Source organism: Mastigoproctus giganteus, chromosome 4, assembly GCF_048544385.1.
Source record: "Mastigoproctus giganteus isolate SK-2022 chromosome 4, ASM4854438v1, whole genome shotgun sequence".
NCBI lineage: Eukaryota > Metazoa > Arthropoda > Arachnida > Uropygi > Thelyphonidae > Mastigoproctus > Mastigoproctus giganteus.
In genome coordinates, this window is record NC_143578.1 from 160,163,082 (window position 1) to 160,190,434 (window position 27,353).

Consider the following 27,353-nt stretch of genomic DNA (forward strand, 5'->3'; position numbering starts at 1 on the left):
CATAAATTACATCGTTCATGATTTCGGTTCTAGATGTACGAAATTTAGTAGGTGTTGTCAAAGATGTTTACACAAAAAAACATCTTTTGTGTGTACAGGGTACACATGCAATTTTTTTTTTTTTCTACTGATAAGCCTTGCTTCCATGCATCATTGCTAATACTTATACTAACTTAGTTTACATTTGTTCAGTAACTAGCATGATTTCATTCCATTCCTTCAACAATTTCTATATTTATTAATTCAACATTCTATATTTATTAATTATAATGATGAAGGCATGTCAGGTTTAATGTCCAAGTCTGCAGATGATACAAAGGTTAGCATGGTGGTTAATGACAGTAATAATGGTATGCTACTGCATTAGGATCTAGAAAAATTAGGCAGATAGGCTGAGAAATGGAAATTGAAGTTTAACATTGACAAATGCCAAATACTGTACACCTAAACCTATTTTTATGCAAATTTTTTTTAAGCGAATTGGGATATCAAAAATAATTTTTTTTATGCGACCAACCTAAAGTCTAAGTTAGGAAAAAATCCGTAATTCAAGAAAATTCTGAGAGTTTTGTAGAATTGCATTCTCGTTTCAATTAAGAAAATTCTAAATTCCCTGAATTACATAACTGACTGCACATAAACAAAAAAAAACAGCAGTTGTTTGCAGTTTGAATTTGGTTTCTCGTATCAACTTAGAAAATTCTTACGAATTTCTTTTATTGGGAATTCCCCGAATTACGTAACTGACTGCGCATAAAAAAGCAGTTTGAATTTGGTATTTGAGTAGACAACAGTTACCGCATTTTTTGCATTTGCATTTTTTAAGTGAAATCAAAATCGCGTTATAAAATTAATAATTTTGCCAAGAAATAATAAATGGTAAGCTACATTGTATGTAATTTTCAAACTTTCATTTCATTAACCGAAGATTTTAATCTAGCCTAGCTGATAACCAAAAAAATAAGGAAAGCCGTTTCCTTGGATATAAAAATTCCAATTTTAGATCATCTTCAAACTGGGGAAGGTGCGACAGCTGTGGGTTCGTGAATTTTGGAGTCCGTGAATCAACTATCAGATCTATAAAGGAAAATGAAGAGGCTATTAGAAAAGTGGTATGTTCTAGTATAAAATTGAGTACGAAATTATCATCATACACAAGAGATGTTGTTCTAGAAAAGGCCGAAAAAGCTTTAGTGATGTGGATAGAAGATAATGTACAAAAAAGAATGCCAGTTGACGGAAATTCCATCAAGCAATCAGCATTGAGATTTTATGAACAGATTAAAAAACTGCAGCCAGATACTTCATCTCACGGTGCCCCGTAGCCAGGTGGGAAGGAGCAGCAGTGCGTAGCACACGCTTCTTGATTAGACGGGGGTTCGAGCCCGTCACCACCAAATACGGAGGATGCGGAAAGGTCAGGGAATGACCAGCAGTGCGCAGCACACGCTTCTTGATTAGACGGGGGTTCGAGCCCGTTACCACCAAATACGGAGGATGCGGAAAGGTCAGAGGATGCGGAAAGGTCAGGGAATGACCACCGCATATTCCCAAGGCAATATGGCCTTATTTGCTAATGCTCCTAAAAACCAAATAACAACAACAACTTCATCTCAATCGAGGAAAAAATATGAATTTCATGCAAGCAATGGTTGGCTGGCTAAGTTTATTAAAAGACGTGCTCTTCATAATATAAAAATTAAAGGTGAAACGGCTTCTGCTGATGAAACAGTTGCTAAAGCATTTCCACAAAAACTTGCTAAAATAATTGAAGATGGAGGTTACACTAGTGAACAAGTTTGGAATATGGATGAAACTGGCCTTTTCTGGAAAAAAATTCCAAATAGAACTTACGTATCAAAAATGCAAAAAACTGTTGGTGGGTTCAAAGCAGCAAAGGATCACATAACACTCCTATTTTGTTCAAACGCTTTAGGAGATTCGATGTTAAAACCACTGCTCATAAATCGATCATTAAGATCACGGCCAATGAAAGGCGTAGATTTTCAAAAATTGCCGGTTCATTGGATGGCCAACAAAAAAGCTTTGGTAAAAGACCATTGATATTTTCACTGAGTGGTTCCACAAACATTTTTTGCCAGAAGTTAGACTCTATTTGAATGCCAAATGTCACGAATTTAAAGTGCTTTTGATTCTTGATAATGCACCTGGTCATCCTGCCATAGAACACCCAAATGTGCAATTTTGTTTTCTGCCGCCCAATACCACATCATTGCTACAACCTCTAGATCAGGATATAATTGCGACTTTTAAAACATATTATGTCAGATAAACATTTGTTTGTTTTGAACAAGCTAAATGATGATGAAACACTGTCTGTTATGGATGTGTGGAAAAAATTTTCAGTTATGGATTGTATCGATCAGGTTTGATTTTCGTTATCTGAATTGAGACCAGAAACTATGAATGCATGCTGGAATGCTATTTGGCCCGCATGTGTTAAAGAGAATGTTCCTGTTCCCTTCAATCATACTGCAGAATTCCCCAATACAATAAGTTTGGCATGTGAAATTGGCAGAGAAGGATTTGATGATCTTATGTTGGCAGATATTGAATAATTGTTAATTGATAAACCTCTTAGCAATAGTGGAGATTGTTTCTGAGACTCTTGAAAGCAAAGAAGTTGATGATAATGATCAAAATAATCCTACTTTTACTGCTGATATAATTAAAGAAGGTCTTAAACTGGCCAGTAATTTAGGCAATTATTTTGCCCGACATGATCCAAATGAAGAACGTACTGGGAAGTTTTCACTTGAGCTTAAGTTGTTAATGTCTTCATACAGAGAATTATATTGTGACTTATCTAAAGCATCAACACAGCGATTAATAACTGAGCTCATGCCTAAAACCAGTGGTACTTTTGTTCAAGACATGACAAGAAGAATTCCACAAGTTGAAGTGGAAGTCGATGACGAAAATACCATATCTAGTAGTTCTAGTGATATTACAGTCTGAAAACAAAAACGTTCACGTTTATTGTCAGAAACTGATTGCAAATAACAATTTTTTTTATAGAAATTCCTTAGCAAACGACTGAAATGAATGTTTTTTTTTTTTTAACGTTATTAAAATTCATTATATGTATATGTGTTCTCCATGAAATGTAAATAAAAATCTTATGATCCTAATGAATTTAATGTTTGTTTTTTTTCATTATTTTGCTTATATTTCAGGTTTGGAACCAAACTTCACTTTTTCTATGGAGTCAGTAGTTCTTTTTACGCATTTTTAGGAACTTATCTATCACGTAAAAAGAGGTTTAGAATGTATATGGGTAGCAGTTACCCCAAAGTAATGTATCAACTGTGTGGTACTACACTAAGGGTAGTGGAAAATGAAAAAGACCTGGAGGTAATTGTGCATTATGAATTGAAATTCTCTGAGCAGTGCAGACAGGCTGCCAAGACAGCTAATCTGGTTTTGTCAACGAGATATAGGAATTTTGCTAGCAGGGATAAGGAGATGATTATTCCATTGCAGTGGGCAGGTGACATCATCAGTCTGCATACAGGTGTTGGAGGCTCCAACCGGTACAGAGAAGAGCAGCAAGATTGGTGAGGGGAACAAATGGGTGCTCTTACCAAGGCTTCAGTTCTGCAAATTGCAGGGTCTGGAGACTGTGCACCTGCGAGGTACCTGATTGATGTGTTTAAGGCTTTGAATGGAGTTAATAAAATCAGTGTTGATGGGCACCTTCCACTTGCTTAGACTGTGCACATGAGGAAACATAAATTCAAATTGAGGAAGGATGATTGCAGAATCATAATATTGAATTATTTAATACTTAACTTCTCCCCCATCCATGTATAACTCATATACCTGTATGAAGAAAATTATTGAAAATTTTTGTTATAAGCCTTTAAGTGAGATTAAATGAGCATCTCACTTCTATTACATAAGATGTGTACATCTTTGAGTTTTCCGTGGTGCAATATTTAAAAATTTTTATTTTCAGTTCCATAGGTTTCTGTTTCATGGTTTACAGTTTTCACAATTCTAGAATTTATTGTGCAGGTAAGCACATAATGATACAGCTTTGAATTTTTTAATGCTCAATAACTTTAGAGTGTTATTGCTTGTTTGTGATGTTCTTAGAAGGAATCTCCATCTTATATGACTACATTGAAGTTAAAGACAACTAGAAATCTAATGGAATTTGGAAAACAAATTTAGTTTTCCCTGTTTAGTTTTTTTAGTCTTTACAGATTAATTTCATAATTGCAGAAATGAAATTAATAAATAAATGGAATATTTTTATGCATTCTAGGACCAGTATGATAATATAGCCCTCCATACACATCGAGGAATTGAATTTTTAGAAAAATATGGTCAGTTCATTAAAGACAGGTGCTACGCTGAAGTTGAATATGCAGCTAAACTTAGGTAAGGTAACAACTTAGTTTTAACAACAATAAAAATAAAATTAATTCAACAATGATTAAAACATGTATTTTAATTTTCAGAAAAGAAGTTTTGAATAATTAGAAAAATAGAGTACTTCCTCATTTTATATATTTGTCTGAAGCCTCAGGTGTAAAACTAAATTATTGAACCATTGTAAGACCAGTGGCTTATGGTCTGGCAGTTGGAGAGCCAGAACTAACTCTCCCATCCAATGCAAATGTTGCAGCGAGGGATACAGATATCTGGGATGTAACAGCATCATCCCCAACATCTCCAAAAAAGAACTGGTCTGAATTTCTGAGTTGCTTCCTTAGTTTGCTAGGGGAAATGAAGAAGAGTGTGTGGGCTACAGCTTCACTGAGAGGGATAATGCCAGTTATCAGCCATATTACAGTAAGCATGTATAGTACAGTACTATAGGTTCTAATACCTTTCGTGTGTGGGGTTTCCATTAAAAAAAAAAAAAAAAAACTATTGTAGGATTTTATTTGCAGGGGAAGGGAAGCGATGGTAATGATGTGAGGAAATGTGACACCTAACTACACTTATAACTGCACATCCAAACACATGTACTGAAGAGTGAACATAATGTACAATGGAGTGGTTCCCCATTGAAGTTTCATTATATCTATTTCAGATGTATGTTGATCATGCTTTTAGACTAAACCTAGAATCACAAACTTTTCCATTGAGTAACTGCAATTTTTTTTTTTTTAATTAAAACAAAACACAAAACGTATTAAAGCCTATAGTACTTAGTACTGTGTGTAGTTCAAAGGTTTAGAAGGCACAAGATATTTGTTGAATTTTGACTTCAATTTCTTTGGATTGTAATTTTCAGAAAATGTGTGTGAAGGAACATTATTCTAGAAAGAGGAAGTTGAGGAATAAATTGAGGAAGAAGAAAAGTTGGTTCTGTGAGTTTGGAGTTGGACAGTAAATGGATGTTCTCTGGTTCAACATATGTTTGGAAAAGAAAGGAAGAGTTACAAAAGCCAATTCTGAAGAACAATGCCCATGGAAGTGTTTATAGAAAAGGCATGCAGCAGAAATAGAACGTCTTGGAGACAGAGTGGAGAAACTTTGTAATAAATGTGTCATCAGTTAACCTGACTGCACTCTTTTAATGGAGTTTAAAGCCTGAGAGAAGTTTTAGTAGCATCACCTCAGATGTGAGAATAATATTTCATGGTAGTGCAGATTTAAATATGTACAGAGTGAGCAGTTGTTCAGAAGAAGAAGAATAATAATGCCAAGAGCAGAAGAGAAAACCCAGACAGGAAGCAATATTTTGGTGTGCTTATGCCAAGAGAGGTTAAAAGTCAGGGTAATAGAAAAACAAGGGGCATTCAATAAATTATCTACCTAAGGTACTTCTCAGAGTTATATTTCAGTGATTCATGATTTATCATGTTCCTACATATCTCAACTTGAATCATGCTAATTTTGATCCCACTGTGTTTTTAGGTTGTGCTGTTGTAACAGAAAGAAGGAAGACACCTGTATCAAATTATGGATTTGCTGAAATTGGAGCATCATTGGAGCGTCATCAAGTTTCTCACCAAAGAAGGAAGTGGGCCAAAGCTCATTCATGAAAAGATGGTGGCTGTGTATAGCAACTTCGGAGTACCAGGTGAAATTCTGGTCAAAACTATTCAAGGGGGATAGACAATTCTTTAAAGATGATCCATGTCCAGGAAGGCCTGTGACTGCAACCACTCCAGAAATCTCTAGGGAATATGACATATCTGAGGGAACAGTTACAACCATCCTCCATGAACGTTTGGGGATAACTAAGGTCAGTGCAAGGTGGGTGCCCAGATTTCTAACCTCTGATTTCTAACCAGATTTCTAACAGCAGCAGCAGCAGCAGCAGCAGCAATTCAGAGTACAGTTAGAGACCTCTGTGCAGCAGCAGAAATTCAGTGTTGTGAGGAGAATTTAGAGCTTTATGGAAGGAATCCTGAAACTTTCATCTCCAGAATTGTTATGGGTGATGAAACATGGATTCATCACTGGGATCCTGAGACCAAGCAAGAATCAGTGCAATAGAAGCACAAGGGTTCTCCCCACCCCAAAAAAATTCCGACACAACCTTCAGCTGGAAAGGTTATGACCACCATTTTTTGTGATGTTGATGAGAATTTTGTACATTCACTACTTGGAACACAAGCAGACAGTCACTGGGGAGTCATATGCATTTATACTGTACAACCTAAGGAATATCATAATGGAAAATCGCTGTGGAAAACTCTCCAGAGGTGTGCTGCTGCTTCTTCAGGACAATGCATCAGTCAGCTCACATGCTGTTGCTGCTGCTGCTTTGAGAGACTGTGACTTTACAGAATTTACCCATCCACCTTACCAACTAGATCTGGCTCCCAGTGACTATTTCCTGTTTCGACACCTCAAGAAAAACGTACACGGACATCGCTTTTCTGATGATAATGAACTGAAGTTTACCATTTCTGCATTCTTTGGTGGACAGGACAAAGAATTTTATTTGTCTGTTACTTCCTCATTGTCAACAAAATGGAACAAGTGTATTGAAGTTGTTGTATTGCTCATTATGGGGAGTTACATAGAAAAACGAAACAGATTTTTGCTTCTATCTCATTTCTTTCATAGGTAGGTAGATAATTTATTGAATGTCCTCGTACTAATTTATATTTCCCATACAAGTTCTGTATGATTTTTAATAATTTTTTTTTTTTGTTTCCAGCACAGTTTTATCCTTGTTTTTTTATGGTTAATTTATGGTTAAATTTCTAATTGGGGACCATCAGAAATTAGCATGGAAGGGAAGAGGTGATTTTAATTGTGTCCTTTATATGTGGTACAGTGAGGGAGCCTTAGTTGCATTTAATATGTTCTTCACATATATATTAGGCGCCTCCGTAGCCAGGTGGGAAGGAGCAGCAGTGCGTAGCACCCGCTTCTTGATTAGACCGGGGTTCGAGCCCGTCACCACCAAATACGGAGGATGCGGAAAAGTCAGGGAATGACCACCGCATATTCTTGGAGCGATATGGCCTTAGTTGCTAATGCTCCTAAAAACCAAACAACAACAACATCTTCACATATTGAATACAACTAAACTAGACCAAACCAATTTTGGAATACTCTCTTTGAGAAATAATGCACTTCATGTTACCATTGGTATAACTGCTGGTGGAAGTTCAGAAACTGTTCTGGCTTGATGGCATGGAAAGCATCTTGAGTTGCATTAATAACCTCTTGTTTGCTGTGGAAGTGACAGCCTTCTCATAAACATTTCATTCTCAGAAAACTCATGAGAGGTTAGGTGAGAAAGGGGGGTGGTAACAGCAGGATTGTGCAGCAAGGTATTGTTGTGTAGTAAGTGAATGCATGTGCAAGTTGTCTAGCAACAACATCCAGTCTTTTACTGCCAACCCTTCTAGACATTTGCTGAATTGCCTCTCAACTGACACAACCTGTTCTTATTTTTCCTTATAGCAACAAATGCATTTATAGTATAACTTTCCCTTTTGACCTGTCTTGCTTTTTTGATTGCATTGTAGGAATTGATTGCCAAATCGTGATTCACACTTCGTTTGTGGGTCACATATTAAATGCTGTCTTATGCCTTGGGTGTGTGCAGTTGTCTGTAGACTGCAGGCACCCAACTCTAAAAATCCATTGTGTTGATCATCAGTAAGCATCTAAGGCACCACATGCTGAGCAACCCAATGCATTTTCATCTCTTAATGCAGGGATTCCCAAACTTTCAAGTGTGGACCGGTGTTTTCAGATTTTATTTTTTTTTGTGGCCCATCTATAGCTATAAATTAATGTATTTTCAATAATTATACTCGTAGGTTCAAGAAATAATGATACTACCATTAGGACATTGAACATACCAGTAATAATGCAATTAGTTATTCCTTAAGATCAGTAAATATAAATAAAAGATGGGTAATTCATTTCTTTGATTAGAATCAAAAGTTTACATAAAATTTACATATTTTAGGTTTTATGTTTTAATAGGTTTCAGTTTGTTTTAGTTAAAACAAACTGAAACCTACTAAAACATAAAACCTACATAAAACTAAAACATATTTTAGTTTTATGTAGGTATATTTCAAATAAGGTGTTTGGGGACTGGTACCTGGCCGCGAATCACAATTTGGGAAACCCCATCTTAATGCATATTCGTCTCTAATGCAAATCATTTAAAATTCCTTAATAAACAGCATCTGTGAAATGTATAAAGTTGTGAAAAAGAAAAATGAAATGCATAAAGCTTCTGCAAGTTAATCAGCAATCACACATCAGTTGCGTTGCACAAACTGTCTAGTTATTTACATTTTTTTGGATATATGAGCAGTTACACATTAATATTCATGAAACATAGTATTTTGTTTTATTTTTTTAAATAATTGGGCCACATGACAACATTTATGTCACAGTTCACTGTACTGTTCAAGTAGCATGCCTCTGTGTAGCATCACAGATAGTACATGTTGTAGTTTATTGTCAAATGAATATATATGGCAGCTTACCCACATGCGATTTTGGTTTCATTGTTTTTTTGAAAGTATTAGCAATATGGTCACATGGTGCAGGGAAGCCTATGGCTTATGCTGCACCAGCAAAATAAAATAAATAAATAAATAAAAATAATAATAATAAGAAGAAAATGTAAAAAAATAAATAATTAATAATAGAAAAGGAAATAGACAACCTATGCATTTCCCTCCTCCTGTAGGTAACTATCCAGCTGACCTTTGAATTTCCCCAAACTGTCAGCCTCTACCACCTACGTAGTAACTTATTCCAGTAATTTATAACTCGCTAGCTAAAATAAAACTTTGTACAGTCCAGTCTAAACATTCCCCCCCCCCCTCTGTAACTTGAATTTATTGTCTCTAGTTCTAGAATCATTTATAACCATGAAAATTTCATCCTCATTCATTTTACTTATACCTCTCGGAGCCTTAAACACCTCAGTCAAGTCTCCTCTAAGGTGGAAACTCCTCTAAGTTTCCAAACTCTGCAACCCACATATTACAAGTCTTTCCTCATATGAATACCCTTTTACCAATCTCGCCAGGCAAGTTACCCGTCTTTGGACCCTTTCAAGAAGCCCAATGTCTTTCTTTAGGTACAGTCACTATACTTGAACACAGCATTCCAAGTGTTGTCTAACAATAGACTTATATAATGGGATTGTGATGTCTTTATGTCTACTAGCAAATGTTTGATAAATCATTGATAGGACACCATGGGCCTTCCTTGCAACCTGTCTGCAATGCTCAGAGAACTTCATGTTTGACCATATCGTAACACCCAAGTCTCTTTCCTCCACTCCTGACTTTAGTTCAACTCCACCAGGTGTATAAGTTATTTTGTGGTTCTTCTTCTTCTTTGGTCCTTAGCTGGCAGCTGGGGGAGGCGGTTGGCCACGCAACCAGTATGCTGCTGTAGGTGCCGCAGGGTTTCGGACTTGCTCTGTGATGTTCTTCCATACCTTACGATCCATGGCTTCAGTCCTGGCCTGGTTAAGGTCGAGACGTCGGCTCTTCAAGTCATCTTCCACTTGCTTGGCCCACGTTTTCCTAGGCGCGGTCCGTTGGATGCTCCATTGGGTGGGTCGTTGTCTCCAAAGGAGTGTGGATGGTATTCTGTTCGTGCCCATTCTACATACGTGGCCAAACCATCTGAGCCTTCGCTTCTGGATTTGGTTGGCAATGGTTGGTTGCTGTTGGCATCTGGCGCGGATGGTATCATTAGTGATGCGGTCGCGAAGAGAGATGCCCAAGATCTGCCGCAGGCATCGCATTTGGAATACCTCAAGTTTGTTCAAATCTAACTTGAGACAAATCCATGTTTCCGATCCGTAAAGAAGAATGGGCAGGATCAAAGTCCGGAAGAGTCGGATTTTAGTCTTTGTGGAAATGTTGGTCCTCTTCCACAGACACCATTTGAGCGAGGCGAACGCAGTGCCCGCCTTTCCAATTCTGCTGTGGATTTCCATGGTGGATGCAACTTTCTTCTCCTGGACCAGCGACCCAAGGTATTTAAAGTCCTGCACTTGCTCGATCTGGACGCCTTCGAGATAGATGGTGGCTTGCGACCCATCTGTTGTCAGGGCCTTTGTCTTACCAGCATTGATCTTCAAACCGTATGGCCGGGCAATGCGGGCAATGTCGTAGAGGATGTCCGTGGCTTCAGCGTCGTTACCGGCAAGGATAGCACTATCATCAGCAAACATCAGGTCAGTCACATAGTGATCCTTGTCATATTGTATGCCCTGTCTGTTTCTGAATGCTTGCCTCATAATGGCGTTGACCACGATGTTGAAAAGCAACGGGGAGGCTACATCCCCTTGGCGGACTCCAGTTTGGATGGTAAATTCCTCAGATAAATCGTTCTGGATGCGCACCTGGCTGGTTAAACCGTTGTATGCAGTTTGGAGGAGTGTGATGACTTTTCGAGGTACATGTTCAACCTCTAGTAGTTTCCATAAGGCAGGCCGGTGAACACAGTCGAAAGCAGACTTAAAGTCAATGAAAACAATGACGGTTCGCTGTCCACACCGGATCCTCTCCTCCATCAGCTGACGAATGGCAAAGATTTGATCACAGCATCCTCGCCCGGGTCTAAATCCTGCCTGTTCTTCTCGACTGGTTTGCTCGCGATGTTTTTGCAGTCTTGACTGGATGATCTTCATAAAGACCTTTCCGATGATGGAAAGGAGGCTGATGCCACGGTAGTTCTTGCAGTCCCGGTTATCACCTTTCTTGTGGATCGGTACGATAATGGCTTTCCTCCATGTTAACGGAATTTGTTCAGTGCACCAGATGGTTTTGAGGAGTGAGTGTAGTCGGCGAAGCAGTACATCTCCCCCGGCTTTGATCGCTTCTGTGGTGACTTGGTCCACTCCTGGTGCCCTGCCATTCTTCAGGGATTGTATGGCTGCTTTCACTTCTTCTACTGTAGGCTCAACATCGACCATGGAGACCTCAGGGGGGTCGATCGAGAGTGCTGTTGCTGGCGGTCCCTGAGGTGGGTCGTGATTATACAAAGCTTTGAAGAATTCACTCCACCGTTGCAGGCGTTCGGATGGTGATCGCACGAAGGTCCCATCAGCATTCTTGATGTTGTCACTAGTCAATTTGGTCTTTCCACTCAGACATCTGAGGGTGCGGTAGAGAGTGCGGTACTCGTTTTTGGATGCCGCCACTTCAAGATCGTCTGCCACTTGGTTCCAGTATGCTTCTCTTTCTGCTGTCATTCTTTGTCGGACTTCTCGGTTTAGCTGCCGGTACCGTTCAAAGTCGACCAACTTTGCCTGTTTCCGTTTGTCCATGAGGTCGAGGCACTCGTGTGATATCCATGGTTGTGTTCGACGTCGGGCAGGTGGACATAGGGGCTTGGCACATTCCAGGATGGCATCAGAGATCTGCTTTTCTTCTTCATTTATATCCTCGGGCACAGCCAGCATCTCGAAGCGGTTGGATAGGGCGATCTGATATGCCTGTTTGTTGGCAGCATTCATTAGCTGCCTCCAGTCCAGCTTGGCTGACCGAGATGATCTTTTTGCATGCCGTAATTTGAGCTGCACCTTAGCCCGGATGAGGTAGTGATCAGATCCGCAATCAGGTCCCCTCATGGCACGAACGTCCATGAGTGATGAGCGAAATCTGGCATTGATCAAAATGTAGTCCAGGATTGCTGAGTCCTTGCCAGATGGATTTCGCCATGTAAGTTGATGTTTTTGAGGGTGCTGGAAATGGCTGTTTCCAATGATCAGGTTGTTAGATGCGGCAAAGGACAACAAACGTAAGCCGTTGTCATTGATCTTCCCATGGCCAAACTTGCCCATTGTTGTTTCCCAACCAGATCTGTCCACGCCAATATGGGCATTAAAGTCCCCTGCGAGGATGATCACTTCTGTCTGCGGAATTGAATCCAGCGTATGTTGGAGCTGGTTGTAGAAGTCATTCTTGGTCGGGTCCAGGCTAGTCTCAGTTGGCGCATAGGCGGAGATAATATGGGTCTTGATGGTGCCCTTGACAATAAGGACTGCCAGGCGGTCCGATATTGGTTGGAAAGCGATCACACTACTGGTGGCCTGAGCATCGACCATAAAGCCCACTCCTGCTTCTCGTTTCTCACCACCAGAGTAGAATAGCATAACCGCTTCATTAGGTGCTGGTGGTTGGATGATCATCGTTCCAGACCCGGTGAGTCTTAATTTGGATAATGCCGCGATTGATATCTTGCACCTAAGTAGTTCTTGGGCAATGATTTCCTTTTGTCCAATGTGGTGCCCCGTTCGAACATTCCATTCGCCAATGTTAATTGTCCTTTTTGGCGTAGTAAGCTTATTGCTGTGGCGAGTGATCCACTTCACACCAGCACCCTGGGTCCCCAGTGCTGGCGCATCGGCTACCCCGGATGCGGTAACATTGTTATTTTGTGGTTACTGTTACCCAGGTGTAATGCCTTATTTTTGCTGGATTAAAGCATAGCTACCATTTTTTGACCATCCCTGAAGTCTATCTAGGTCACTCTGAGAACCTCTACCAATTTTAACATCATCTGCAAATGTAGACATCACACCCTCCATCCCTTCATTGACGTCATTTATGAAAATCAAAAACAATAGTTGGTCCTAATACTGATCCTTGAAGAACTTCATTCCTTACATCAACCCAATCTGAGGAATAACCATTTATAACAACCCTCTGCCTCCTGCCCTGAAGCCATCCTGCTATCTATCGCAGGATATTCCCTGCGATACCGACCGGTTCCAGCTTATAAAGTAACCGCTCATGTGGAACTGAGTCAAATGCTTTGCTGAAATCCAAATAAACAATGTCAAAATTATTTCCTGAATTCATCTCACGAGTGACCTTGTCAAAGTAGCTAACCATATTTGTTAAACACAAATTTCCCTTTACAAAACCATGCTGAGTATCCTTCAGAATTCCATTTTCATCTAAATAATGATCCTGAATTCCACCCTTGATCATTGTCTCCATGATTTTCCCTAATACCGAAGTTAGACTAACCAACTGGTAATTTCCCACTTCACTCTTAGAACTGCTGTTATGTATTGGAGTTACATTGACACTTTTCCAATCCAACGGAATCACTGCTGAGTCTAGTGATGCTCTCATAATTAGTCTCAGTGGTTCAATGCACTCACTTGTTGCCTCCCTTAAGATTATAGGGTATATGCCATGGGTCGCAGAGCTAGGCATTTGTCATGGAAAAAACCATTACCTGTCTAAAATTCAGTCAAAACCAAAATTGCATTTTGGTGTAATACCATCTAGATTCATTTTACATTAAACAATATACTGTTTATGATGCTACGGAGAATCACACCATATAGCAAGGGTGGCCAACTTAATTTGTGATGCGATCTCCTTTTTTTTCTTCTAAAGCGGTCTACTATCTCAAGAATTTCATTGCACATGGTTAAAAAAGTTAATCAACACGTATTGAAGAATGTTGTTTATAAATTTTAAAATTAAATACAATTCAGAATTCTTATTTTAAATTCATACATATTTAAAATTTTAATTTATGTGAAGTTTGTGTCTTCATGTCACCTGCCAAGCTTTCAAAATTGGGCATATACTGTGATAAGGCTAACCGTAAAGAATCTTCTGTATTTAAGTCCATAAGAGTACAGCAATTCTTCATCTTTGTTTGTTTCAAATACAAAGAACAGGAATTTAATAGAAAGGAACCAAAACAGGATTTTAAAAATTCACTGCATTTTTTTACATTTGGGTACTTTTCTCAGCAATCATATTTCCAAAAGTCTTTTTGTGATGATCTGGCTTTTAGCAAGATATCGTTTCACAATGTAATAATTTCATTTTCAAGTAATATTTTCTCCATGTGAAAAATCTCAGCATTTTTTTTCCTGCAATTTGTTTTGTATCTAAGTTGACATTAAATGGATAAGAAATATGTTGAACAGTGTCTTCAATTGTTTTAAAATCACTGAATCTGGTTTCAAAATTGTCTACGACTTTCTCAATTTCAAAAACATATTTCTCACTTAAATTCAAAAACAGGATATTTTTGCAAATGATCTTGCATCTTTGCAAGATGATTGAATTTTTTTTCTTTGAGATTCTTAGCCATTGCCAAAAATTTATATTTATATGCAGAAATACTACTAATCATGTCACCCACACTTTTATTTTTCCCTTGTAATTCCAAATTCACATCACTTAATTTACTGGTAAAATCTGCTAAAAAAGCCAGGTCGCACAACCCCCCCATATCTTGTAGCTGCCGATAATCATCTCCCCTTTGATCAACAAATTTTTTAATTTCATTCAGCAAATTTCGAAATCTATCTAGAAACTTACTCTGACTCAGCCGCCTCACATCTGTGTGTAATATCAGATCTGGTTCATTTTCATTGAGTTGCATTTTGAAAAGTTTCCTTTGAAGAAATTGTCCTCTGATGGAATTCACGATTTTGAAAGCTATGTCCATAACGCTTTTAGTATTTAATCTTTTGCTGGCTAACACTTGTTGGTGGATGATACAGTGGTAACTCAAAAAATCTGGGAATTCATCATCCTTTTGGTACAATGCGATGAATCCGTTAAGATGCCCCATCATTGCTTTAGTTCCATCTGTTGATATTGATACAAGCTTAAATTGTGGTAATTTAATTTTTTCAATAAAATTTTTGAATGCGTTAAATATATCAAGACCTCTAGTCTTTCTTTTAACGAAATCATACCCAGCAGTTCTTCTCTTGTGGCAGAATCATTAAAAACCATATGAATAAAAACAAGCAATTGAGCTGTATATTCATCCAGTTGTAAAAGGACACCAATTAGCAATATGAGCACACAATTGTTTACTCACATTTTTACTCATTTTTTCAATGTGTCACATCATAATTTCATTTTATTTAATTTCATTTTTGTTCTTAAAATTTTCAAAAAGAGAATCTATTATTTATAAGAATTGACCATCAGAAAATAGTTTGCATTTTTTTGCAAGAAGATGACTCGCTTTAAATGATGCTACAGTTACTGCTTTAGATTGTAAATTAGGTGTCATGAAGAAATTTTGTTGTGCAAATAATCTGGATTTAATTTATTTTTTCTAAGGTTACTATTAGCCAGAAAATCTGATTGCTATTTACCATGGAGTGCGTTGAAGTGCCTTTCTAAATTGCCTTTCTTGGGTCTAGCCACGGAAGCATTGCAAATCAAATAGCAACATTTTTCTTTTATCATTACAAAAAAGTATTCTAGTTTCCACTGTTGATGAAAATGATATGTTTTACTTTTTTTCGTAGTATTTGTTTTAAATCCAAGGGTATTAAATTAACATATAAATGCTGTCCAGTTATTAATATTAAGTAAGCTAAATAAGAATTCAACACAAACACTACGTTCTCCAAAACGTAACTGTGAATTTTCACTACACAAGCCTAGTGTACGCTGCGCGGCAACAAGAGTAGTCACGCGGTTCAATGCACAGATTAGTAAATCTTAATACTCTGTGGTTCAACAGATTTGTAATAAGTGTACGTAGTGGGGCCCATAATAATAATAAAATTAGATTTTGACTAATCTATTTTTTATATATATTTAAAATTCGTCGTGATCGCAATCAAATTGTTGGCCACCTCTGCTATATAGCGTCACAGAGTGTATCGTTTAATATAAAATGAATCCAGATGGCCATATGCCAAAATGGGCGTTTGGTTTTGATTGTTTAAAGGTTAGGGCCAAGCATTTGTCATGGAAAGAAAATTACAAAATTCACAGGAAATTCGCAGAAATAATGGAAAATCATGGGGACTCACAGGAAAAAATAACAGAAAATTATGGGGGAGTCATAAGAATTTTAAACTTCACAGAAAAATCAGCTACAATTTTTCCATGAATTTTAAAGTCATTACTCTTTAATTTTAAAGGTCTAATTACTCATGTCACCTTTTGAACTCCCTTTATAATTGGGGATACATTTTCATTATCTCTAGTCCATATGGACCTCCCTGAATCCAAGGATGTTCTCATAATTATGGCTAAGGCTTTGCTAACCTCCTTTGCTTGCCTCCCTTAGGAAATGAATTGTATACAGTACTCAAGATGTCATCTAACCATTGCCTTGTATAAGAGGATAATCCTTATCCCTGCTAGAACAGTTTCTGTATATCATCGACAAAACCCCATAAGCTGGCCTGGCAACATGGCTGTGCTGCTCCAAGAAATTCATATCTGACTGCACAATTACCCCCAGGTCTTTTTCATTTTCCACTACCCTGAGTGTAGTATCACACAGTTGATGACTTGTTCTAGAACGGCCTCCGTAGCCGAGTGGGCAGGAGCGGGAGTGCAGTAGCACACGCTCTTTGAGTAGACCGGGGTTCAAGCCCCTGACTGCTGAATACGGTCGATCTGCCAACCCGCACTGGACCAGCGTGGCAGATTATGGTCCATTTCCCTCAGCATGAATTGTTGAGGAGGCTTCCATCCTGCAGTGGGTTGATAATGGCTGCACTTTACTTTTTTTTTTTTTCTAGGATTGCTGCTACCCATATGAGCTCGAACTACCATTTCTTAGCCCATCGACCTAATTTTTATAGATATTGTTACAGAAGCAAAATATCATTACTGTCGTTAATCACCCTGCCAACCTTTGTATCATTGCAAACTTCGACATAAAGCCTGATATACCGTCATCAATATCATTAATAAATATTTAAAACAACAATGGGCCCAGCACTGAACTCCGGAGTATTCCACTAATAACATTAGTCCATGAACATCAGTGCCCATCAATATGGGCACTGATAACCTTAACTAGATATGATATCAAAATTATTTTTTGCATCCAGTTTCTTGGTCACTGCATCATGTTAACCTATCAGTTTGGGTAGATAGGACTGTCCCTTAACAAATCCACACTGTGGTTGCAGTATAATTGCATTCCTGTTCAGATGGTCCTGTTTACTTTTTTTTAACCAGTGACTCCATTATTTTCACTACAACAGATATTAGGCTAACAGGTCTGTAATTACTCATGTCACAGGTCTGTAATTACTAACAGGTCTAATTGCTCATGTCACCTTTTTGAACCCCCTTTATAATTGGGGATACATTTTCATTATCTCTAGTCCATATGGACCTCCCTGAATCCAAGGATGCTCTCATAATTATGGCTAAGGCTTTGCTAACCTCCTTTGCTTGCCTCCCTTAATATAACTAGATTGATTCCATCCAGACACTTTTTATATGTTCAGCTTCAACAACATAGAATTCTTTGCTGCTTTTCTTTGCATTCTTTGTCAGAGATTTCTCATAATCTGTCTTAGCTTGCCTAAGGCAGATTATGAGAAGACTTATTTATATATACCATAGGCTTCTGTATTATCTGATAATGAGAAGACTTATTTATATATATCATAGGCTTCTGTATTATCTGATAATTTATATTCATCCCAATCACTTTTCTTTTCTGCCACGTGTCTCAGTATTTCATCTGACAACCGTTTAGGTCAAAGCCTTTAACAGTATTTCAATTGTAGGTGTTGTGTTTTTGCTATATTATTTTTATATATATTTTTCCCACCTACTATTATTTAAGTTAACCTTATGTTACCTTGTGCCACTGACTGCTCACAGGATCAGGTATCTAAATCTTAACTGGAGTAGAGCGATACATGACATTAGGCACATACATATTCAATAATGTTTAATGAAACCAACAAAACATAAAATAGGTACATAGGCACTTGTATTAAATTAAACTTCCTTACTATAATTTTACAAAAGAAACAATTCAAACAAACAGCGCTGTTACTTCCATATCACAAGCCTATTGTTATTGCATAAATTTTCCTTCTCATATATTGCACAACTCTTGGTATTGTGTCATACTCTATTAAAGTGAATATTATCTTCAATTACAATTTTCCTTAAGCATTTCTAGTTTATAAGAATACAGAGTGCCTCTTCTGAATTGGAGTTCTAAAGTTAATAATTAATCTTGCTCCCTTGAGCCAAAATTCGGGGTACTAAATTCAACAATATCTTACAGAGGGTGGTAATCAATGGGTGCTGCTCTTTGTGGACTAATGTTATTAGTGGAGTCCCACAGGGTTCGGTGTTGGAGCCACTGTTGTTTTGTATATTTATCAATGATATTGATGAAGGTATATCAGGCTTAATGTCGAAGTTTGCAGATGATACAAAGGTTGGCAGGGTTGTTAATGACAGTAATGGCAGTGTGCTACTGCAACAGGATCTAGATAATTTGGGCAGATGGGCTAAGAAATAGCAACTGAAGTTTAACCTTGACAAATGCGAAGTACTGTATATCGGTAGAAGTAACCCCAGAGAAACGTACCAACTGTGTGGTACTACACTTAAGGTGGTAGAAAATGAAAAAGATCTGGGAGTAATTGTGCAGGCAGATATGAAGTTTTCTGAGCAATGCAGACAGGCTGCCAGGGCAGGTCATGGGGTTTTGTCAATGAAATATAAGAATTTTGCTAGCAGGGAAAAGGAGGTGATTATCCCTCTGCATAAGGCAATGGTCAGGCCACGCCTTGAGTACTGCGTACAGGTCTGGAGGCCTCATTTATAAAGGATGTCGATTTGCTTGAGCATGTACAGAGAAGGGCAACAAGATTAGTGAGGGGAATGAAGGGATCCTCTTACCAAGAGAGGCTTAAGTTCTGCAAATTGCAGTGGCTGGAGACTAGGCACCTTTGCGGTGATCTGTTGAGGTGTATAAGGCCTTGAATGGGTTGAGCACGCTGAATTCAGATGGGATCCTTCCACTTGTTCAGATTATGAACCTAAAGGGGCATAAATTCAAATTAAGAAAGGACAGATGTAGAATAGATGTGCGGAAATTTTCCTTTAGCCAGCGGGTGGTTAATTGCTGGAACAAACTTGCATCTGTCGTTGTGGAAGTTGATAGGTTGAATAAATTTAAGGAGGAACTGGACAGGCATTTGGAGGGAATGGTGTGATTTTTTTTTTTTTTTTTTTGGCTGATGCTGCATAACCTCATACACATGCTTTCTTGCATCACATGCCACTACTACTACTACTACTACTACTTGCAGGTTTCACCAGGTCGGGTCAGCTTATTCAATAAAGGTGAGTCCTCCACTGCTTGACTTTAATTCTAGGTCCTTTTGCGTTTTTCAGCTTCCTCTGCCTTCCTTAGATCTCCAACTTTTCTGTTCTGCACATTCCTATCCCTTGCTAAACTATAAACTGAACCCTTTTTGATCCATTCCTGTCTGACCTACGTACATGCCTCCAAACGCCACAAAAGCCTTACCCAAAAGAACTCATTTTCCCGCCACTCAATTCCTTATATATCAACTTATGTTCTCATTTCTCCTCCCATTATTTTTCTATAATCCCCATTAATCCCATCGCCCTTGAGTTTCTAGTGCTTTCTCCCCACTTTGCCGTATAATTCCTCTGGCTGGCAACTTTGCTAATTGTACGCATTGTTTCATTCTACTGTATATTTCTCAGTTACCCCAGGGGCTCACATCTGGCGAGTTTGGGCTTGGCACACACAGGGTCCTGAGCTAGATATCATCATTCTTCTATTTCTTAGTGATTCCCTTTTACTTCTGACACACTCTCTCTCTCTCTCGGGGTAATTCAGAAATTTTTTTTGTCTGGTGCAGCCTAAGCTTCAGGCTTCCTTGCACTATATGGCTAATAATAATAATTTCTTTGGTGATATGAAAAGCCTAGTAACTTCTATGATTACAGCCGTGAATGCTTTCCATTTAGAATTTGCAGTTGGTAACATCATCAGTTGGTTCCATTGCATAGATTTTAAAAACTGTCTGAGACCACTGTATGAAAGCAAAAGCCTTTCCCTTACCCTCGATAGTACTGTTTATTTAAATTCCACATTAGTACACTTTGATCCCTGCCACCCAGTAGGTCTTTTATCTGCAGATTCTTAATATATAAAGAATCACTGCACATAACCAGATCAAGATTATTGCTTTCTCTTGTCACCTCCCTATACGTGCTGCTGTAGAAAGCAGTTTCTAAGAAATCTACAAAACATCTTGCTAGTGTGTGTGTGTGTGTGTGTGTGTGTGTGTGTGTGTGTGTGTGTATGAGTGATTATTCACTCACTCACTAGCCGACACATTCCACATTAGTACACTGTGATCCCTGCCACCCAGTAGGTCTTTTATCTGTAGATTCTTAATATATAAAGAATCACTGCAGATAACCAGATTAAGATTATTGCTTTCTCTTGTCACCTTCCTATACATGCTGCTGCTGTAGAAAGCAGTCTTCTAAGAAATCTACAAAACATCTTGCTAGTGTGTGTGTGTGTGTGTGTGTGTGTGTGATTATTCACTCACTCACTAGCCGACACAACCCACAAATTCCAGTCAACATCTGGAAAGTTAAAATCTCCCATTATAAGACATTCTATTTACTGGTCCACTTTATTTCTCTATATAGCTGTTTAGTATACTCATTACAATCATTAGCCCTACTCCTACTCTCGCTTTTGTTTTCCTAGTGCTTATATTGCACTTGACTGACTCAATGTTACACTGTTTGCCCATGTTGACTGGAAGTAGTGCATTAGATTTAATATGCTTAACTAAGACCATAATCCCTTCATCCCTCCTGTCCTGTCTGCCCTTCTTGTATATGTTGTACTCCCCATATTTAAATTCAGCATCACTTATGTGCTAGTGACACCATGTCTCCGCTATCCCTTCAATGTCAGCATATTTTCACTTAATCAGTACTTAAAATTCATCAAATTTATTTACAATACTCCTAACATTATTGTACATGCAAGTATACATTGTTACTCTTAGTTACCCTAACATGGCCCCTCTATATACTTGTTCCATGATGAACCACGATGCAAGAAAGCAAGCTTATGCAGCATCAGAAAAAAAAAAAAAAAAAAACCACCTCTCATTTCACCCCTCCATTCATTCCAAATGCCTGTCCAGCTGGCCCCTCCGTAGCCAGGTGGGCAGGAGCAGCAGTGTGTAGCACACGCTTCTTGATTAGACCGGGGTTCGAGCTCGTGACCACCAAATATGAAGAATGAAGGAGGATGCGGGAATGACCACCGCATATCCCCAGAGCAATATGGCCTTAGTTGTTAATGTTCCTAAAAACCAAATAACAAACAAACAAACAAACAGCTTGTCCAGCTCTGCCTTAAGTTTATTTAGGCTATCAACCTTAAGTTTATTTAGGCTATCAACTTCCACAACAAAAGATGGAAGTCTGTTCCACCAATCAACTACCACTGGCTAAAGGAAATTTCTGCACATCTATTCTACAACTGTCTTTCCTCAATTTGAATCTATACACTCAAGTTCTTAATCTGTAAAGAGGAAGAATCCCATCAGCATTCAGCTTGCTCATCCATTCAAGGCCTTACACACCTCAATCAGATCACCTCGTAGGTGCCTTTTCTGCAGGCACTGCAATTTCTAGAACTTCAGCCTTTCTTGGTAAGAGCACCCCTTTGTTCCCCTCACCAATCTTGTTGCCCTTCTTTATACTCGTTCTAGCAACTCTACATCCTTCCTAAAATAAGGCCTCCAGACCTTTGTACAGGTCTGGAGTACTCTAGGTGTGGCCTGACCATTGCCTTGTATAATGGGATAATCACCTCCCTGTCCCTGCTAGCAAAATTCCTATATATCATTGTCAAGACTCCATGACCTACCCTGGCAGTCCATCTGCACTCCTCAGCAAACTTCATATTTGATTGCACAATTACTCCCAGGTCTATTTCACTTTTCACTTCCCTGAGTGTAGTACCACACAGTTGGTACGTTTCTCTTGGGTTATTGCTACCTATATGCAGTACTCTGTATTTGTTAATGTTAAACTTTAGTTGCCACTTCTCAGCCCATTTGCCCAACTCATCTAGGTCCAGTTGGAGTAGTATACTGTCTTTACTGTCGTTAACAAACATTCAACATTTGTATCATCTGCAAACCTGATATTCCTTCATCAATATCATTGATAAATATACAAAACAACAGTGGGCCCAACACCGAACTGTGGGGTTTGGTGTTGGGCCCACTGATAACATTTGACTGATAACACTAATAACATTTGACCACAAAGAGCAGTATCCATTGATTACTACTCTATGTCGTCTTCCACTCAACCGTCCTGTTATCCATTTTAGCAACTTACCCTTAATGCCATAGCTCTCCAATTTGTACAGCAATCTTCCATGTGCAACAGTATCAAAAGCTTTCCTGAAATCCAAGTATAATATATCAGAATTATTTTTGGCATTCAGCTCCTTTGTGACCACATCATAGTATCCAATCAAATTGATCAGACAAGACCTCCTTTTAAAAAACACATGCTGTGTCTTAACTATTACTGCAGTGTTGTCTAGATGATCCTGCAATGCTTCTTTAACCAGTAATTCCATTATTTTCCCTGGAACACAAGTTAAACTAACAGGTCTATATTTACTTGTGTCACCTTTTGAACCCCTTTTGTGAATTGGTGATACATGTGCACACCTCCAGTCCATGGGGTCCTCCCCTGAGTCCAAGGAAGCTCTCCTAATTATGGCTAAGGGTTTGCTTACTTCCTTTGCTGCCCCATTTAATATAACTGGATAGATCCCGTGCACCCAAGGTGCCTTTTTTTATGTTTAACTTCAACAAATTCTCCTCCACTTTGCTCTCAGTTATTACAAAATCACTTAGCTCCCTGTTAGAGTTTGATAAACCTCTGGCACTCCCCTCATTGAATAACTCCTAATGAGTGAATGTAGATGCAAAATACTCATTCAGTTTATCAGCTACCTGAGCATGATCATCAATAGTCAACCCATCTATGTTAAGTGGTCCAATCTGATTCATCCCTTTCCTTCTAGAGTTTACATAAATAAAGAACTCTTTGCAGTTTTTCTTTGCATCCTTTGCCAAAGATTTCTCGTAATCTGCTTGTGCCTGCCTAACTAACCTCCTTTGTGACTTGATTACAAACTAGCATATATCTGCCATAGGGCTTCTCTGTCACCTGATTCTTTATATGCATCCCATACATTTTCTTCTCTGCCATGAGCCTCATTAATTCATTTGACATCTATTTAGGCCTAATTGACATCTATTTGACATCTGCAAATTCTTAATGCATGAATAATCACTGCTGATAATCAGATCAAGAGTATTACTCCCTCTGGTTGCCTTTGGACATGTTGCTGTAGAAAATAGCATCCAATAAATCCAGAAAAGTCCTGCTAATGTGCAAGTGACCAACCCACAAGTTCCAGTCAATATCTGGAAAGTTAAAATGCCCAATTATAAGACATTGATTTACTGGTCCACTCTATTTCTCTGCATAATTGCTCATTATACTCATCAGATTCATTAGCATTAGTAGCATTAGCATTTGTAGCATTAGCATTAGTGTTAGTAGAGGCATATGATGCAAGAAAGCAAGCTTATGCAGCATCAGCCAAAAAAAAAAAAAAAGCCCGCTGCCCTTTCACCCCTCTGTTCGTTCTAAATACCTGTCTAACTCAGCCTTAAATTTATTTAGGCTATCACCTTCCACAACAAAAGATGGAAGGCTGTTCCACCAATCAACTACCCGCTGGCTATAGGCAAACTTCCGCACATCTATCCTACATCTGTCTTTCCTCAATTTGAATTTATGCCCTCTCAGGTGATTATTTTGAGCAAGAGGAAGAATCCCATCAGCATTGAGCATTCTCAAACCAATTTAGGCTTTGTACACCCCCGCAGGTGCCTAGTCTCCAGACACTGTAATCTGCAAAACTTAAGCCTTTCTTCATAAGACAACCATTCATTCCATTCACTAATCGTGTTGCTCTTCTCTGTACTCTTTCTAACAGCTCTCCATCCTTCATAAAATGAGGCCTCCAGACCTGTATGCAGTACTCAAGGTGTGGCCTGACCATTGCCTTATACAAGGGGATAATCAACTCCTTATTCCTTCTAGAAAAATTCCTGCATATCATTGACAAGACACCATGAGCTACTCTTGCAGACTGTCTGCACTGCTCAGAAAACTTCATATCTGCCTGCACAATTATCCCCAGGACCTTTTCATTCTCTACCACTGTCAGTGTAGTACCACAGAGTTGATACGTTACTCTGGGGTTACTGCTTCCCATATGTAGTACTTTACATTTGTCAATGTTAAACTTCATTTGCCACCTTTCAGCCCATCTGCTCAACTTTTCTAGATCCTGTTGCAGCAGCAGCAGCAGCAGCGTACTGTCATTAGTGTCCTTAACAACCCTGCCAACCTTTATATCGTCTGCAAACTTGGACATTAAGCCTGATAGACCATCATCAGTATTATTTATAAATACAGAAAACAATGGACCCAACACTGAACCCTGAGGGACTCCACTAATAATGTTAGTCCACAAAGAGCAGTGTCCATTGATTACCACTCTGTCTTCTCCCACTCAACCATCCCTTTATCCATAGCAGCAATTTTCCTCCAATGCCACACTGCTAATATTTGTGCAGCAGTCTTCCATGTGCAACAGTATCAAAAGCCCTTCTAAGATCCAAATATATGGATCTTAGAAAGGTTTATATTAGGCCTATAACACACACCTACTCACTCTCATTTTTCCTTTCCCAGTGTTTATTTCACACCAAACAGACTCGACACTGCATTGTCCACCAACATCAACTGGATGCACTTCCTTAGATTTTGTGTTTCTTAACTAACAGCGTAACCCCTCCTCCCTTCCTGTCATGTCTATGCTTTCTGTACACATTGTACTCCCCAAATTCCAATTCTGCACAGTTTGTCTGTGTGACACCATGTCTCTCATATCCCAACATTATCTGCCTTTGATGTCTTGACTAGCATTTCAAGCTCATCAAATTGATTAATCAGTATTAATCAATACTTCAAATTCATAAAATTTATGTACAGTACTCCTAGCATTATTGTACATGCAAGTATACATTCTTACTCTTAGTTACCGTAACATCGCCTCTTATTTACTTGTTCCAATGATGAACCACAGCTGAGCCTGAAATTCTCAACCCTTTGCTTTTCAGGCTGCTGCATGTTCCAATAGAAGCAGTGCAAGAATCACTTTCACTTCTGCTGTGGCTAGACTTAATATATTAGCCTGTGTTACCCCCAACCTAGCAGTTTTCCTGTGTGTAGATGTAGTTTTTGGACTGGCAACAGTAAAAACAGCAAATCATGCTATATATTTACTGCTGCCAGTTCATGAATTGTACTGCATGAAATTGCAAAGTGTGCAATTTACAGCTATTTCTGAAGTGATGAATCAGTGTACATTAATATGCTCTCCCATTTTTTTTAACACTTCCTTGAGGATTAATAATTTGATTGCAACTGAATTTTGACTACATTTCAATTTTATAGGCATAATCACTGTAAGCTAAAACATTATTTTTAATTATAAAGCTTAGCATTTTTAGTGTTAGAAATTGTATCTTAGATAAAAAAAGAAATCTGTGATGCATATGATTATTTGTGTCATCTAATGTTAAGGAAAAGACACATAGTTTCGGTTTTTAAATTGATTCATATGTGAAAGTATCTTTTGATACTGGTTTGAATTTGTGTTTTCAGGCGACTAGTTAAAAATTATCAGCCAAAGAAAAAAGAAGAAGATGACTATAAGTGAGTTATGAACTTAATGACATATTTTAGATGTTTTGTTCAATTTTAATTAAATATTACATTTTTATTTGACATGATGATTATTTATTAATAATCATCATTTATTAGATGTTTAGTTCAATTTTAATTAAATATTTTTATTTAACATGATGATTATTATACAAATGAATCAGAATACATTTTTGAGAAATTTCATTGTGTAATGCATGTAACACAATGATTGTGATTGCTGTCCATCCACACCATGTAAAATAAGCCTGGGTCTTAATCCTGTCATGGCTGGAGGTATTTTTGTGGGCTGTTTTCACACTTTGCCCAAGTTAATTGGTCTTGGGTGAGAGTTACATGGTGCAGGTGTTTCTTTTTGTTATATTAGTTTTATATATATTTTGATCACCTACTGTTATTTAGCTTTATTTTATGTTACCTTGGGCCATTGACTGCTTACAGGATCAGGTATCTAAATCTTAATTGAAATAGAGTGAATACAACATGACATTAGGCACATACATATTCAATAATGTTTAATGAAACAAACAAAACATAAACTAGATACATAGGCACTTGTGTTAAGTTAAAATTCCCTATTATAATTCATAGCTTAATTTAAGCAAACAGTACTATTACTCCCATATCACTAACATATTGTTATTACAACGGTTTTCCTTGTTATTCTTTACACTTATGGTATTGTGCCATACAGCATCACTGTGAAAATAATCATCGATCACAATTTACCTTAAGCATTCCTAAGTTATAAGAATACAGAGTGCCTCTTTTGAATTGGAGTTCTAAAGTTATTAATTACTTTTGCTTCCCTGGGCCAAAATTTTGGGGGATTAAACTCAACAAAAACCTACTTACAGGTTTTCACCAGGTTGGGCCAGCTTATTCAATAAAGATGAGTCCTCCATTGCTTGAGTTTATTTTGAGGTCCTTTTTTGTTTTCAACTTCCTCTGCCTTCCTTAGATCTCCAACTTTTCTGTTCTGCCATTCCTATCCTTTGCTAAACTATAAACTGAACCCTTTTTGAACCTCTCCTGTCCAATTTACGTACATGTCGCTACTACCTTACCTCCAGCCACCACCAAAGTGTTACCCAAAAAAAGAACCTCTTTTTCCCACCTCTCAGCTACCTTTATACCAAATCACGCTCCCCTTTCTCCTCCTCTTATTTTTGCCTAATCTCTGATTATCTGGATAGCCCTTGGCCATCTAACATTCTCACCCTGCTATACCCTTAATGT

The 27,353-nt window shown here is 38.2% G+C and overlaps 1 protein-coding gene across 1 annotated transcript in view; it reads left to right on the forward strand.

Moving 5' to 3' along the window:
- The window catches only part of LOC150087145 (formin-binding protein 1-like), a 345,740-nt gene that overhangs the window by 19,941 nt on the left and 298,446 nt on the right, over nucleotides 1-27,353 (forward strand). Inside the window, exons 2-3 of the mRNA XM_090371850.1 lie at nucleotides 4,292-4,407; nucleotides 26,055-26,105. Of these exons, the coding sequence (XP_090227976.1) occupies nucleotides 4,292-4,407; nucleotides 26,055-26,105 (167 nt within the window). The remainder of the gene's footprint in view (nucleotides 1-4,291; nucleotides 4,408-26,054; nucleotides 26,106-27,353) is intronic.